The 13976-nt window shown below is 41.5% G+C and overlaps 1 protein-coding gene and 1 pseudogene across 4 annotated transcripts in view; one reads left to right on the forward strand and one right to left on the reverse strand.

The window, feature by feature from the left end:
* LOC147613317 (kinesin-like protein FLA10) overlaps positions 1-8350 on the reverse strand; it is a 30169-nt gene extending 21819 nt beyond the window's left edge. Inside the window, exons 1-7 of one of the 4 annotated variants that reach the window (XM_086782607.1) lie at positions 7823-8350; positions 6036-6258; positions 5619-5866; positions 5303-5452; positions 4849-5210; positions 4585-4774; positions 3007-3120 (exon numbers count right to left, since the gene is read on the reverse strand). In XM_086782607.1, the coding sequence (XP_086638733.1) occupies positions 3007-3120; positions 4585-4774; positions 4849-5210; positions 5303-5452; positions 5619-5866; positions 6036-6258; positions 7823-8044 (1509 nt within the window). In that variant the 5' untranslated portion in view covers positions 8045-8350. The remainder of the gene's footprint in view (positions 1-3006; positions 3121-4584; positions 4775-4848; positions 5211-5302; positions 5453-5618; positions 5867-6035; positions 6259-7822) is intronic. The other 3 variants (XM_086782604.1, XM_086782605.1, XM_086782606.1) reach the window with 3 other exon arrangements.
* On the forward strand, positions 1614-2912 carry LOC147613318 (uncharacterized; annotated as a pseudogene).
* Positions 8351-13976: the final 5626 nt, after the last annotated feature.

Here is a 13976-nt window from a genome sequence, read left to right on the forward strand (position 1 = left end):
AATCCTCTGTGCCTCCCTCCACTCCCATAAGCAATGGTAAACTGTCTCTAAAGCTCTTGCACATCTCGGACAAGCTGGGCTAGCACCAATGGCTGATCTCCAATCGGTGGTGGCAAGGCCACCATTTAGAGAAAGCCAAATAAAAGAGAAAAACTTCGTTTCCCTGTACGAGTGCCACCACCTCCGCCAAAAATCTCCCTAAATGTCAAGGTTCATTGGATTCCACATGCCCGCCCGTTACAAAGGCCACCTTGGTTTTGTTCATGAAGTAGCTCGTGAGAAGCACCTTCGAATGTTGTTGTTTGACGTGTGAAGGAAGGATGCCGGCTGCTCTATGCCATACACAGAGGATAGTCTTGGTTGCCTTTCAAGTTCAAACTTAATAAACTAAGATTGAATAAACTCCTCTGGCTCTGTGGTTTGTAGAAAACACAAAAAAAATATCGTCTCCCTCATACAAGCATTGAGCAGAAGGTGGTTTTTGTCCGCCTACCAAATCCATTAAAGTCACAATTCAATGTTCTCCGTGCTTCTTTGAGCATCAATCTGACCTTGAAAGCAAGGGAGAAGCAGCAGCAGCAGCAGCAGCAACAGCAACAGCTTCTTCCTCTCAGAAATCGATCAAGAAGCTTTTGTTTGTTGAAAACGCTAGATAAGTGTAGAAAAGCTTTAGCTTAAAGTTTGCGAGGACATCAGCTGCTCTATGCCATACAGAGAGGATAGTCTCAGTTGCCTTTCAAGTTCAAACTTAACGAACTAAGATTGAATAAACAACTCTGGCTTTGGCTTGTAGAAAACACAAGAAAATATCGTCTCCCTCATGCGAGCATTGAGCAGAAGGTGGTTTTTGTCTGCGTATCGAATCCGTTTGAAGTCACAATTCAAAGTTCTCCGTGCTTCATTGAGTGTCAATATGACCTTGAAAGCAAGGGAGAAGCAGCAGCAGCAGCAGCAGCAGCAGCAGCAGCAGCAGCAGCAACACCAACAGCTACTTCCTCTCAAAAACTGATCAAGGAGTTTTCGTTTGTTGAAAAGCGCTAGAAAAGTGTAGAAAAGCTTTTGCTTAAAGTTTGCGAGGAAAAGTAGTAGCTGCAGCAGCCATAAACACAGACAGCACAAGGAGATCGAGAAATGGAGCATGCTTAGCAATAAGGAGCTTCTGGAGAAAAGCAATGTTTTTGAGAAAGAAAGTTATACTAAACGTCTTCAAAAGACCCAGTAGCTGCAGCAGCCATTAACACAGACAGCACAAGGAGATCGAGAAATGGAGCATGCTTAGCAAGAAGGAGCTTTTGGAGAAAAGCACTGTTTTTGAGAAAGAAAGTTATATTAAACGTCTTCAAAAGACCCAGTGGGTCTATGAGACCAAAAGTGATACAATAGTGAACAAAGGCACGAGGTTTGACCAGCAGTGGTTCTTTGTGAAAGCTGGTAGGCAGTGGTCTGAGCAGCAAGCGAGGAAGCGAAGAAAAAGCAAAAAGCGAGAGGGAAAAAAAAGCAAAAGGCATGTTTTCTAACAAGTTTTAAAGTTTGGAGCAGCATAGAATCAGAGCACTAGTGCAAAAGTTTGGACAAGCTTGAAGCTGTAGGCGGTTCAGCACAGCAACAGATGCATGGAGCGAGGGTTGCAAAGTGAATTGGTAATGATCTTCATGATCACCTGACAAAGCCAAGAAAAATTGATCGTAACCAATACTTGGAAGAACACCATCAACGGCAACTCGTTTGTCTAATTCAGGAGCAGATCAAGTAATCAGTTGAGCCGAACACTGCGAGAAGTGCTTAGTACAGAGGAGGAAGAGGAGGAGCAGTAACTATGGGGGAGGAGGAAGGTGCTGAAAAAGTATTATCCACTGGACTTCGACTCGTCCAAGATCCCATCGCGGCAGAAACCTATGAACCAGCAGTTCAAGGTGCGCATGATGCTGCCCATGAGCACTCCTGCAATACTTGTGGCTACAAGGGCACCAAGTTCAACTCCCGCTAGTAGGACGTCATCAGCAAGAAGTACCTTGGTATTCAGATATTCAGCTTCAATTTTGAGTGCACGAAATGCTGCACTAAAATTACTGTGAAAACAGACCCTCAAAACAGTGACTATACAGTCAAATGGTGCCACAAGAAATTTCGAGCCCTGGAGATCTACAGATGAGGCAATAGATGATGCCAAAAAGAAAAGAGATGCTGAAGAAATGGGGGATGCAATGAAAGCGCTCCAGAATCGAACAATGAAGTCCAAGCGAGAGATGGATATTCTTGCTGCATTTGATGAAATGAAGTCAATGTGGGCAAGGCATGTTGTTGGAACAGAGGAAAATGCTAGTAGCATTGCATTGCACAGCAGAAATAAAGGAGAAGGAACTTGCAGAAGAGGATGAAGTCATAATACGATCTGTAGTGTTTCAGAGCTCAGAAAAATCTGTTCAAAGATTGGACAATGATGATTATGACGATGACAACAAGGATGACATACCATCAAGAAAGAAACTTTTCGACCGAGCAGTCTTGAGATGTTTCTAACCTCCAACTTGGGGGTGAGCTTGAATGGCTCTATGGTTGGGTGGTGAGCTAGATGCCAGTGTCCTTATGTTCCTTTGATTGGCTAACTGCAAATATGGTCCTAACAGAGTGCACATTCTTAGGCTTGGTATTCTCAAGCCAAAATTTTCATATTAGTTGGTTAGGGGTTATGCATCTTTAGACAGGAATTTTTTCCCACAAGAATATAATGATCAAAAGGAAAGCATCTGCTCAATGCAGGCTACAAAGAAACACAATAGTCCAAGAGCAAAATGGGGGGGAGACCCTAGAGGCAATATTTTCAGGTGTGTTGTCAGCAAACGAAGTCTCACATTGGCATCAAACCAAGTCCTTTTGTATGACCAGCAGCCATGCAGCAGATGTTGCAATCTTTTAACTGTATTATTTCTTGACAAAGAAAGTTGCAATTTAACAATGACACACTTTCATCTTTCCTTTTCATAAAGGCCCATGATATATGCAGACCTCATTTTCATGCTCCATCTCTCTGAGTTGCTTTAACAACCGACTTATGATTCTCTCCTTTTCTTCTTCACTCCGTTCCTTTTCTGCCTTCAAGGACTCCAATTGCAACTGAGCCTGCACAAGTTTGTGAGAAGGATATGAATCTCTTTCGGGAATAAGTGATATCAACATCTCACTTGAATATACAAATGTTTTAAAACACTTAGGAAATTTGAGCTGTGATTGCTGTATGCATGAGCTGGTGTACTGAAAGGTAGGACTTCTGATCCAAAAAGCAGTTTTGTGAACTTTTAGTGAGAGGCTGATTGCCTTCACCATGATGTCTTACATGCTTTCCTCACAAAAAATCTTGAGTCTTACTCACAGGCTGATTGCTTTGGTCTTCTTGCCATGAATTACACCCTCGTGACATGGAACCACAAATTATCACATTTATCAGATCCCAAGTACTTTAATTGTTTCATACAGATTTGCATCTCAGTTGAGTGAAAGAGATTCATAAGACATTGTACAGTGCTTTTCGTTAAGATGGCAGATCATGTGTGCGTGGGCACGCCAATAAAGAGCTCTTCACCAATGTTGAGCTGGTTCATGAGAGTGGGTCTTGAATATGGCATAAGAGTTTAAATTCTTTAAATGGACCTTACCTAACTCTTTATGCAGGTGTTACAGTGATTGCATTTAATGCACGGTTGTGGCTGATGGGCACAAGCTCATTGTTGGCTCAACATCGATAACTAATAGGAGTTTGGCATGTAAAGCTTGGATATAGAGATGATCTAGGTCTCTGCAAGCTCGTCCACTAGGGGTATAAAGGCTCTAAGGCTTGTTACACAACTGCCCCAACCCTCAGGGGTGGAGACTCATCATCTCATAGAATGTGCACTTTTGAATATTGATGGTGTAATCCAATAGAGGTTGATTGTGAATGTGTTTATTTCTTTGCAGAGCAGGTGAGACCCCTTTTTCTCATTTGCAGAGCTGGTTGGGAATGCACCACTCTAGATAAGGGCAGGTTTATAAGCTTCCCGCTGGAAGCCACAACATTTCTTTAGGCTTGCAGCCAGACATCTGTTATCAATTTGCGTATCGCAGTGGCAAAACAGCAGCATTTCTACCGAATTGTGAGGATTTACATCGTGCCAGCTCCTGAAATCAGAAAGTTGTCTGGACATCCTACATCAGAAGCAACATTTTCTTCTTGCCTTGCGCATAAAAAGTTTATATTGATGGCAGGTTATTTTTTGACCTTCACAAGACAAAAAAATACAAATCTATTCTGATAATTTCTTTGAATGGCTTCCTAGTATCACAACATGCAAAAAAATACGCAATGTTCAGCTTTCATCTGTGATACTAGGCTTCATATAGAAGTCTGCCCTTCTCCTTCAGAGAAACGTAGAAAATGCAGGATGGTGATTGATGTGTGAAGATATATATGTCCACTAAGGTGGACATGTCTTTATATGTATAGCCTACTCCTACTCCTGGGTGCTAATAGCATGAGTGGGGATGTCATTGTGCTGTATTTTAGACTCTGTCATTTCTAATTGTAATCCATGAACCAGAAAAACTTGCCTTGCTTTCCAGATCAGCCTTTAAGCAGGCAACAGCTTGCTCACTCATGTGCTGACTCGAAGTCACTTCAAGAACTTTCTCCTTGTACTGTTGTAGTTGCTCACTGACCATTAGTTTCTCTTGCTCCAAAGAATGAATCCTCCTAATGGCATCCAACTCCGGGTGACTTGCTTGAATCTGGGCTTTCAGCCTGCAAGCCAACCTTTGGCTCAATCAACTCATCACAACTTTAAAGCTACTATCTTGATGAAAAGCTTTACATACCGCTGAATCTCTGACTGGAACTCTGATATCATAGCATCTTTAGGATCTTCATTGACATGAGGTTTATTCCTTATATTTTTTGCACGATTAGCATATCGTAAAGTGCTAATGGACTCCTCATAGTTGTAGTCTGCTGGTCCAATATTAGCCACCATTACTGTTCGTGTGTTTCCACCAAGGGAGTCTTGAAGCAGGCGTGTTAGCTTTGAATCCCGGTATGGTATGTGTGAGCTCTTTCTGTCAACCAGTGCAGATATCACATTACCAAGGGCAGATAGAGACCAATTGATCTTTGTCATCTCTTTAAACCTCTCACCAGTTGCTCCTGTCTTGCTAAGCCTTTCACTTCCAGCAAGGTCCACCTGTGGTTATTAGCTTTAGTGTTAAAGGTAATGGTTGTATCTAGAGCCCATGCAAAGGATTAATGAGTAATGAAGCTGGTATAGCCATTCACCAGATTCAATTTTCCCACACGGATATGTGTCTTTCCATTTTCTGTTGGCTCACTTGAGCTAGTTTCAACTGTAATGGTGAATATGGAATGGGATCGTGAAGAATCCTGATTCATAACAGTAATTCCAACAGCCCTATTCTTCTTACCTACCTGCACACAACTAGACATGCATAAACAGGGTGTTTTGCATAACAGTAATTAGTCATGCATAAACTGGGTGTTTTGCATACTCTATACTCAAATGTAAACGTAGATCTGATGAGGATAGATGTATTATCAAGATGTCAATAAACAGGGATGAAGGAATAATTAGAACCATCAGAAGCTGACTGATGTCAGCAAAGCTGTTCACAGTCAGAGAAGTGAGATTCTTCACATACACTCCAGTCTCTACACTCTCCTTTAGCTCCAGCTTTCTGTTCATGGCTGGTGAGAGCAAGTCACGGATCTCTTCATTGTATATCTCAAGGTAAGATATCCGCACCAGAAAACTGTCTGAGCTCTGACTCTGTCTTATATGGTGAAATATGTGCTCAAATGCATTGGGGATGATGCCCCACAAATCTGCAAACAATATGCATTAAACATCCCATTCACTTAACTATAAGCATGAAGTGTCCTCCAAAAACACCAATTTACATAAAAAAATAATGAATCCATTATCATCTCACACGCACAGGTCAATTGAACACAGTCACAGTACAACAGAAATGGCCTGTGTAAAGTGCAGTACCAGGGGGGTGATCAGAGCCTTCCATTGTGTAAGTCTTTCCTGAAGCAGTTTGCCCATAAGCAAGCACCGTACCATTATAGCCACACATGACACTGTGGACTATAGAATGTGCCACATCTTTGTATACTTGTCTTTGTGTACAGTTCTCATCGTACACCCTGTCAAACGTGAATGACTTTGGGGCATAGTCAGCAGTGAAGCGTCCTCCAACATTGTGCACCTGCTGGGTATGATACAGAAACTTATGAAAATCTTCATCTTTGTATGGAAAAATCACTGTCGTCAGTTTATGAAAACAGAATGATTCTATTGAAGCAAACTGAGAGCCAAGTACTGATTCCATTCTAAATCAAACATAAATGGAATTAGAGTGAAGGTCAATGTAACACCAAGGCCATGTAGCACATAGGCTCTTGCAGGGCTCCCCATCTTAATGGGCACAACAAAAGGGGTGCCAACATCGGAACCGAGGGAGACAAGGAGTGGCTCTTAGAGAAGTTGTCTGGATTGTGGTATAAATGGCCCGCCAAGAGAATTCAAGAGAGCTTCAAATCTCTTTCAGCTTTTCCTTTTCCTCTTCTAGAGCATTCTAGAATTGTACAAGTGATCTCACCAGACGGTCTACCACCACAAATGAAACTCTCTTTCCTCGTTATAATCCACCCCAGGAAGGTTAGTGTTGTAGTCTCGTTGTTTTTTTTTTTAGCCTATGCTGCTATATGGGTATGTGAGCAGGTGTACACTGTACCTGCATGCGCCTATCTACTACTATGGATGCTGTATGGGCATGTGAGCAGTTGTACACCGTACCTGCATGCACCTATCTACTACTATGGAGACAGTTTTGGTCTTCTGTGCCTCCTCACACTCTTCCTCACTTGCTTTATCATGCACTCCTCTTGTCTACTGAATCCGTATGCATAGGCTTCTTCTTGCAACAATTGTGTGTTTGAATAGGTTGATGTGATTTTCGCTCATGAGATGTCCTCTATCAGAGTGAGTGTTTAAGTCACTCCTTGAGCTCACTACCAACGCTGCTGCAAAATAAGATGCACCGGGCTCTGCTTCTGACACCACACAATACACAAACACTAGAACTGGTTGCTTCACTTGCAGCATCCACTATCTCAGCAACCTCATTACAGAAGCTCCAACTCTTTTGACCAATCACTAGAAACCATTTACTAGAAGCCTTGATTCAGAATCAAGTCTCTCCGCTAAGATTTGTCATGTAAAAGGCTAAGCTACTCATCCAGAGGTTTTTGCGTCTCAGGCATATGAACACAGCAAGAGATTGAAACATCAATTGAGTAAAATGATAATCAATCAGGCAATGATACCAGCGCATATTTCCCACCTTCATTATGGCCAATGTTCATCTTCTGTTGATTAGTGTTGCCAACTTCTATTGGGCCAACCACAATGAAAATGAGGTAAGCAGACTTTAGTAGCAGCAAGAAGGAAAAATTGCTACCGCAAGACATGTCATAAGAGTTTACAAAATGGAGAGCTCAAAGCTCAGTCATCGCTGATATTGGCACGTGATTTAGGATGGCTGCTTTCCACACAAAAAATGGTGTCGTATGTCATCACATGGCTATGTATCAAACGCATCACGTGTATGGTGACATGTGTCATCACATGGCTATGTCTCAAAGGCATCACATGCCTATGCCTCATGGCCGCCATCGCATGGGTTATAGTACGGTAAGACTCCAGAGAATCATTACAAACAGGCGTGTGCACAACATTGCAAGCTGCCAGGACAGAAGGAATGGCGTACGTACCTCGACGGTGTGGTGCTCTGTGTCAATGGAGATGCAGGGTTTGTGGCCTGCAGCAATTTCTCTGTCGGAGAGAGGCCTGCAGCGGACCACAACTTGGACACGCTCTCTGCAGCCCAGTGGCATGCAAGGGTGCCCGCCCGCCGCCGCCGCCGTCGTCGTCAGCTTGGTGGGGGTGCTTGAACGTACGGGCTGCGATGATGTCGGTGTGCCAGCACGCCCCATATTCTCCTACCAGGCAAGGCCCCAGCTCAGAGAAATGCAAAACTTCGCTTTAACTTTGAGGCGGAGGAAGATAAGGGTTTCCCAAGTGCAGTAGAGAGATTAGGGTTTCTTTGGGTCAGGCATTAGGGTTTTCTACATGTGAGCCTTGGGCTAAGGAGAATCCTATCACGTCAAGGGGTAAGAGGGCAGATAAACCTTCACATGCTGAGGTTTCAACGGTACAAACGGCCTTGTGTGCGTCCTGCGACATTCATGCGCGGTGCTATTTTTGTAGGTGTTTACACACTTTGGGTGGCTGGATCACACGGTAATAAGGTGGACACGCCCAAGTGAACTTTTGACTGTTAAGCAGGGTAGACATGGCCCATGAGATACTATTTCCCTCGGATCAACTCCTCATGTTGGTCTACAAGTCAATCATGAAACATAAAAGCTTTCACAATGCTCACATGTTGATCCAGCATGCTCAGACGGGTGGGCTTGAAATGTCAACAAATGATGTGAATGGACCTGGAGCTCTAATTTTCCTAGTGGCCCATTCTAGGTCACGATATTTCCTACCCGTTATGTTTCCACTCAACTATAGTCAAGGTTAACTTTTCCTTCGATGCAAAGGATTGCTACTCCTCATGCTTATAAATAAACCTATTTCCAAAATCGAGAAGAAAATAAATCTTTAGATCTCCTTTAAGCTTGAAAATCCGCATCACTTGGTTAGATCTTATGTGTTCTAATTTCACAAAATGGGAAGTTGTGATTTTATTGCTTACACAAGTTGCAAATTGGCACTAGCACCTCATACATGAATGAATATCTGGCAACCTGATTCTCCCCTATAGAACTTGCTAAAAAAGATGTACCACCATTTGAGACTAGAGAAACCACACATCCCTACTGTTAGTGTTGTCATTGTCACTAATTGTGACTATAAAGTCCACTGCAACACAATAGCATTTTTAATCCTAGCACCATAGCAGTCCCTAAATATCTACTTTTAAGGGTGTCAACACAACAAGTGATACTATGTGTGTTGCATAAATTGTCGCTAGGTATGTCTAGCGACACATCCATGTCATATTTAAATGTGGCAATCCCTACATGAAGGTAGAGATTTGTTAATTTAATCTTTTTCGCAATATTAACCTTTCTTTACCTTTACCTTTAGCTTCATCTTCCATCGAATGCCATGTTGCCTATGCAACTTGCCACTCTACAGTAGATCCAAGAGTGTATTCAACTATGAGGTAGACCTTGGAGGTGAGAAGACCATCGGAGGTTCCTTCACCATTTGGGAGACTAATTCTCAACCTTCTTGCCCGATTATAACAGTTAAGAGTGGGAGTGGGAAGCTACAATTGCTCAAGAGAATCTAGCACACAATGTCTACACACTGTAAAGTTGGTCGAAATGATATTTTAATTCTAATATTTATATGCTGTAAGCGCTCTTATATGTCTATACACACTTGTAATGCTCTTATATGTCTACACACACTTGTAAAGACAATCATAATTATACTGTAATTCTCACACTTATATGCGCTCTTAAGATGCTCCCAAGTCTTGTAAGTCAAGGTCACAATATGTTGTAAGTTCTCTTAAGTTGCTCCCGAGTCTTGTAAGTGAAGGTGACATGTCACATGAGGAACCTGCCTTGATGAAAGGCCAAACACTTGTAAAAGCTCTGTAATGGCTCATAGGCGCCTTGGGTTACTCTTAGGTGGACTATTGAGAGAAGGCTTATGAAGTATAAAAGCCAACTTTCATGTATGTAAGGATCACTCCCATTCATGCAATAAATCTATCTACTCTCTTGCAACTCCCATTCATGTAATACATCTATCTATCTAGTCCCATTCATGCAATACATCTATCTACTCTCTCGCAACTCTAATCAAAATTGTGTGGAATATTACTTAGGGTTTAGGCATACTTTGCTTTGATCAGCTCTTCGTTTAGGTCTTCTCCCTCTCTTTTCTCTTTCTCTAGAGCAATTAGGTGCATAGCATAGCAATTGCAATTCTTGTAAGGATTGCCACTTCAAGCCTTGTGTGAAGAGCAGTTGCACAACTCTTTGGAGGAAGATCTGCATTGGTGTGACACCAAGTGTAGGAGAAGAGTGGCATTGAACTCTCCCCACATACAGGTAAGGATCTTGAGCTTGGCTCGAGCTTGGGATTTTGATAAGTTAACCATGATTCCGAGACAACATGTAAACATCTTTGGAGCAAGAAAAAGTGCTCTAGCTTAGGTCCACTTACACATATCTTCTTGAATGGTGTTAAGTCTAGCTCGATTAGAGAGCAAACCCACTAGTAGAACGGTGTTAAGTTTATCCCGATTAGAGGGAAAACCCAGTAGTTGTGAATGGTGTTAAGTCTAGCTCGACAATTAGAGGGCAAAGCCACTAGTTGTGAATGGTGTTTAGAGTTTAGCCTGTTTAGAGAGCAAACCCACTAGTTGTGAATGGTGTTAAGTCTAGCTCAACGATTAGAGGGAAAAGCCACTGGTGGTTGTGAATAATTTTGAATTATTTTTTATCAAATCAGAGCATTGGTGAGTAAGGGAGACTTGAAATGTTGGGGGTGGCCACATTAGAGTTTCAAATTTCATAAAATAAGTAAGTGCAACCTCTTCCTTTGATTCAAAGTCCATTTCCATCTACATATTCCATGAGTTCATTTCCATCTATATATTACACGTGTGTTTTGAGTATATATAACCTTAATTCAAGAATTTGTCCTTACATGCTTAAGTAAAGCATACTATTCTTAAGCTTCGAAGTAGGTGATCAACTTCAATTAATCCATATAGAACCTTAATTCAAGCATTTACCTTTGCATGTTTAAGTAAACTGTAATATTCTTAGCTCATTGTTGTGAAGCTTAGAAGTAGGAGATCAATTTATATTAATCCATAATTAAGAAAATAAAAAAAATAGGGCAAAATAACTCTCTATTCAGGATGTGGTTCACTATATGGAAGGTACTCCACTGTATGCTCGACCACATATAGTCAAGCCTTAGCCATGTTCCTTGACATGGTGGTAACTCTTGTCAAATCTTCACATTCATTTTGCGATCACATCTGCCTAATAGGTCCTTGAGTTGCCTTCTCTAGAAAATTGAATGTTAACAAGTGTCAATGAGCTCTGAAGTCATATTTTGCACACGTATGTGACCAAATAGCTTGCAAACACACAAACACACATTTGTTGATAGTTAGGCCACACATATTTGTTGGCAATGAGGACACATGCGTTTGTGTCAGCCCATGTCTACATCATTGAACTCATGTCATAGACATCAAGATACACACATCCTTATTAGAGCTATGCACATATGTTGACCAAGTTTTGGAGAACACACATTAAACTCAATGCATGCACATTACATATAGATTAGCACATTTGCTGAGAGTATGCATGTCCCTTGGACCATTTCTAGACACACACATTCTTTGACCTCTATTTATGCATGTTTCTTGACTCAATCCATGCATGTTTGTAGAGCTCTAGACATGTACATTCCTTGACTCCTCTAGGTGCATACATACCTCTAGAAATAGATATTCACTTGTGAGACCCAGCATTATAAACAAGCTGCAATTAAGCTGCAAACAACTACCCAGCATTATAAACAAGCTGCAAACAACTACCCCAAAATCATTAGACATATACCAAGTGCATTGTAAAACCCTAATCCTCAAGAATTTGCAAACCTTCATGCACTTGTGTTTAGAATTAACCCATTATTCAAAGAAAGTGCAGCAATTGATGAGGGGTATCAAGAACACTCAAGCAAGAGGTTTACGACCTTTTGTGGGGATGCGTTTTGGTGGGTTGCCCAATCCTTAGGTTCATATAACCCAATGATTAGTGACAATCCTTAGGTTCATATAACCCAATCCTTAGGTTCATATAACCCAATGATTAGTGACAAGACCATAAGCACGAAATAGCACAACAAACTCATTACGAAAATTGTAAGATTTTTATATTATGGACAAAGGAATTTCCCATGTGGCAACTCCCTCTTCACCTACCCGGGCCCTCCACTAGAAGTTTCGAAGCAGGAATAAAGAGTTTGTTCTATGGAGGGGAGGAATAATCACATGACCATTAGAGAGTAGCAGACCTACATCCCAACCTTTTAGACAATGTGGGATGATGTCATTATCTCATAGGAATACCAAGGTGCTTGGAATACTACACAACTAACATATATTGTGATAACAAGCACTTAGTGGGAGAATTCTTGGTTATGCCTACAAGAACACTAAAGGACCCACTAATAGGTGGAAGAAAGGTGCAAGGTGCACTATTGACTGGTAGTGGAGTGCATCTTTGTGGTGGAATTTCCAACCCCCACTGTTGAACCCTCTACACACACCGCCGCCGCTGCCTCTTACTCTCATCAAGGATCATAAGGAGGAAGCTTAACCATCATATGAACCTAAAGTAACCTCATCCACCCCATCATCCACCAACTCCTATTTCTTTTCCCTCCACATTGTCAAAACCTCCTTGTGAAAAGAACAACTAGCCTAATCCCACATATGAACTAGTTCTTGGGCAACACCCAGATGACACTTCAAATTTACTTCTACAACAAGAGACTAATGAAGCTAGGGAATGCCCAATAGGGTCAAACATTAGGGAACCTTGTCCCAAACCCCTTTTACTACTACACCCCATGTAATAACACTTGTGGGAGGCTACTTTATTTCATCTCCCTTACAATTTCCATGGGAGCCACATACAGAACTAGGCCACTTTTAGAGTTCACTATACAATCACCATGGATTTCATCCTAGTGGGTCTTGCCTATTGGAGGGCATCGCCCTTGATTTCATCCTTGTACATTGCCACCTCTAGCTACTCCTCCACCAACATCCAATTCACACCTCTAGCTACCCCTCCACAACCATCCAATTCCTTCCAATTCACACCTAACATGCTCAAAATGGGGTAAGAAATAGGGAGGGGGTTTGCCATGGTAGGTATTGCCTCATTAGCACTAGCGCCAAGGGTCTAGAAGCCCAAAGAATGAGGCCAATTCACATTTTAAAACTTGTGAGCAAACATGGAGGAATTGGAGATCCAATTCCAAATCTTGATATGTTTAATTAGATTTGTGAGGCCTTTGGACATGTAGAGGACCAGGTCAAGATGGGTGCCTTTGGATGGAAAAGTTGGACATTGGTTTCAATCCTTAAAACCAAAAGAGAAGGCTAGCTTTGACACCCTAGAGGAAGCATACTATTGGCGAGGGGAACAGGACAGAGTGCTAGTGACCAACTCTATAATGTCAACAAACATTAGGATTTCGAGTCCATGAGACATACTACATTGCTACACGAGCATTGAAATCGCAAGGTTTCTATGAAGGAAGAAATTTAATGTTTTTAAAGGTGGAAATTATGTTTGAAAATTTGGAAAATCATTAGTAACATCCATAGAAGCCAAACGAACTTATGTGACTATTGTAGTTGATTTCTATTATACATACACTTCTACAACTGTAGTATTTATTCGAACACTAAAATAAACAACTTTGAAAACAACAAAAAAGTGTATGAGGGAGAAAAACTTTATCCGAGTATAATATATCTCCACTTTTTTCACACAATTCATGCACCTGTGTTTAGGGTGGTTTGTCTCTAGAACAATCCACTCTACAAAGAGAGAGTGTAACAAATGACATCTAGTCATTTGATGAGCCAAGAAGAGATTGCATATCTAGGGGTGGGTCCAAGGAGGGATTAACATAATATGACATTTAGTCATTTAATGAGCCAAGAAGAGATTGCATATCTAAGGGGTGGGTCCAAGAAGAAATTACATATTAAGGGGGTGGGTCCAAGGATCACCACCATGATATGACACAAGAAACCAAAACCAATTATTTTATCCTAGACACAATTTACTGACT

Source organism: Cibotium barometz, chromosome 44 (genome assembly GCF_041138505.1).
Source record: "Cibotium barometz isolate CiBa-2024 chromosome 44, ASM4113850v1, whole genome shotgun sequence".
NCBI lineage: Eukaryota > Viridiplantae > Streptophyta > Polypodiopsida > Cyatheales > Cibotiaceae > Cibotium > Cibotium barometz.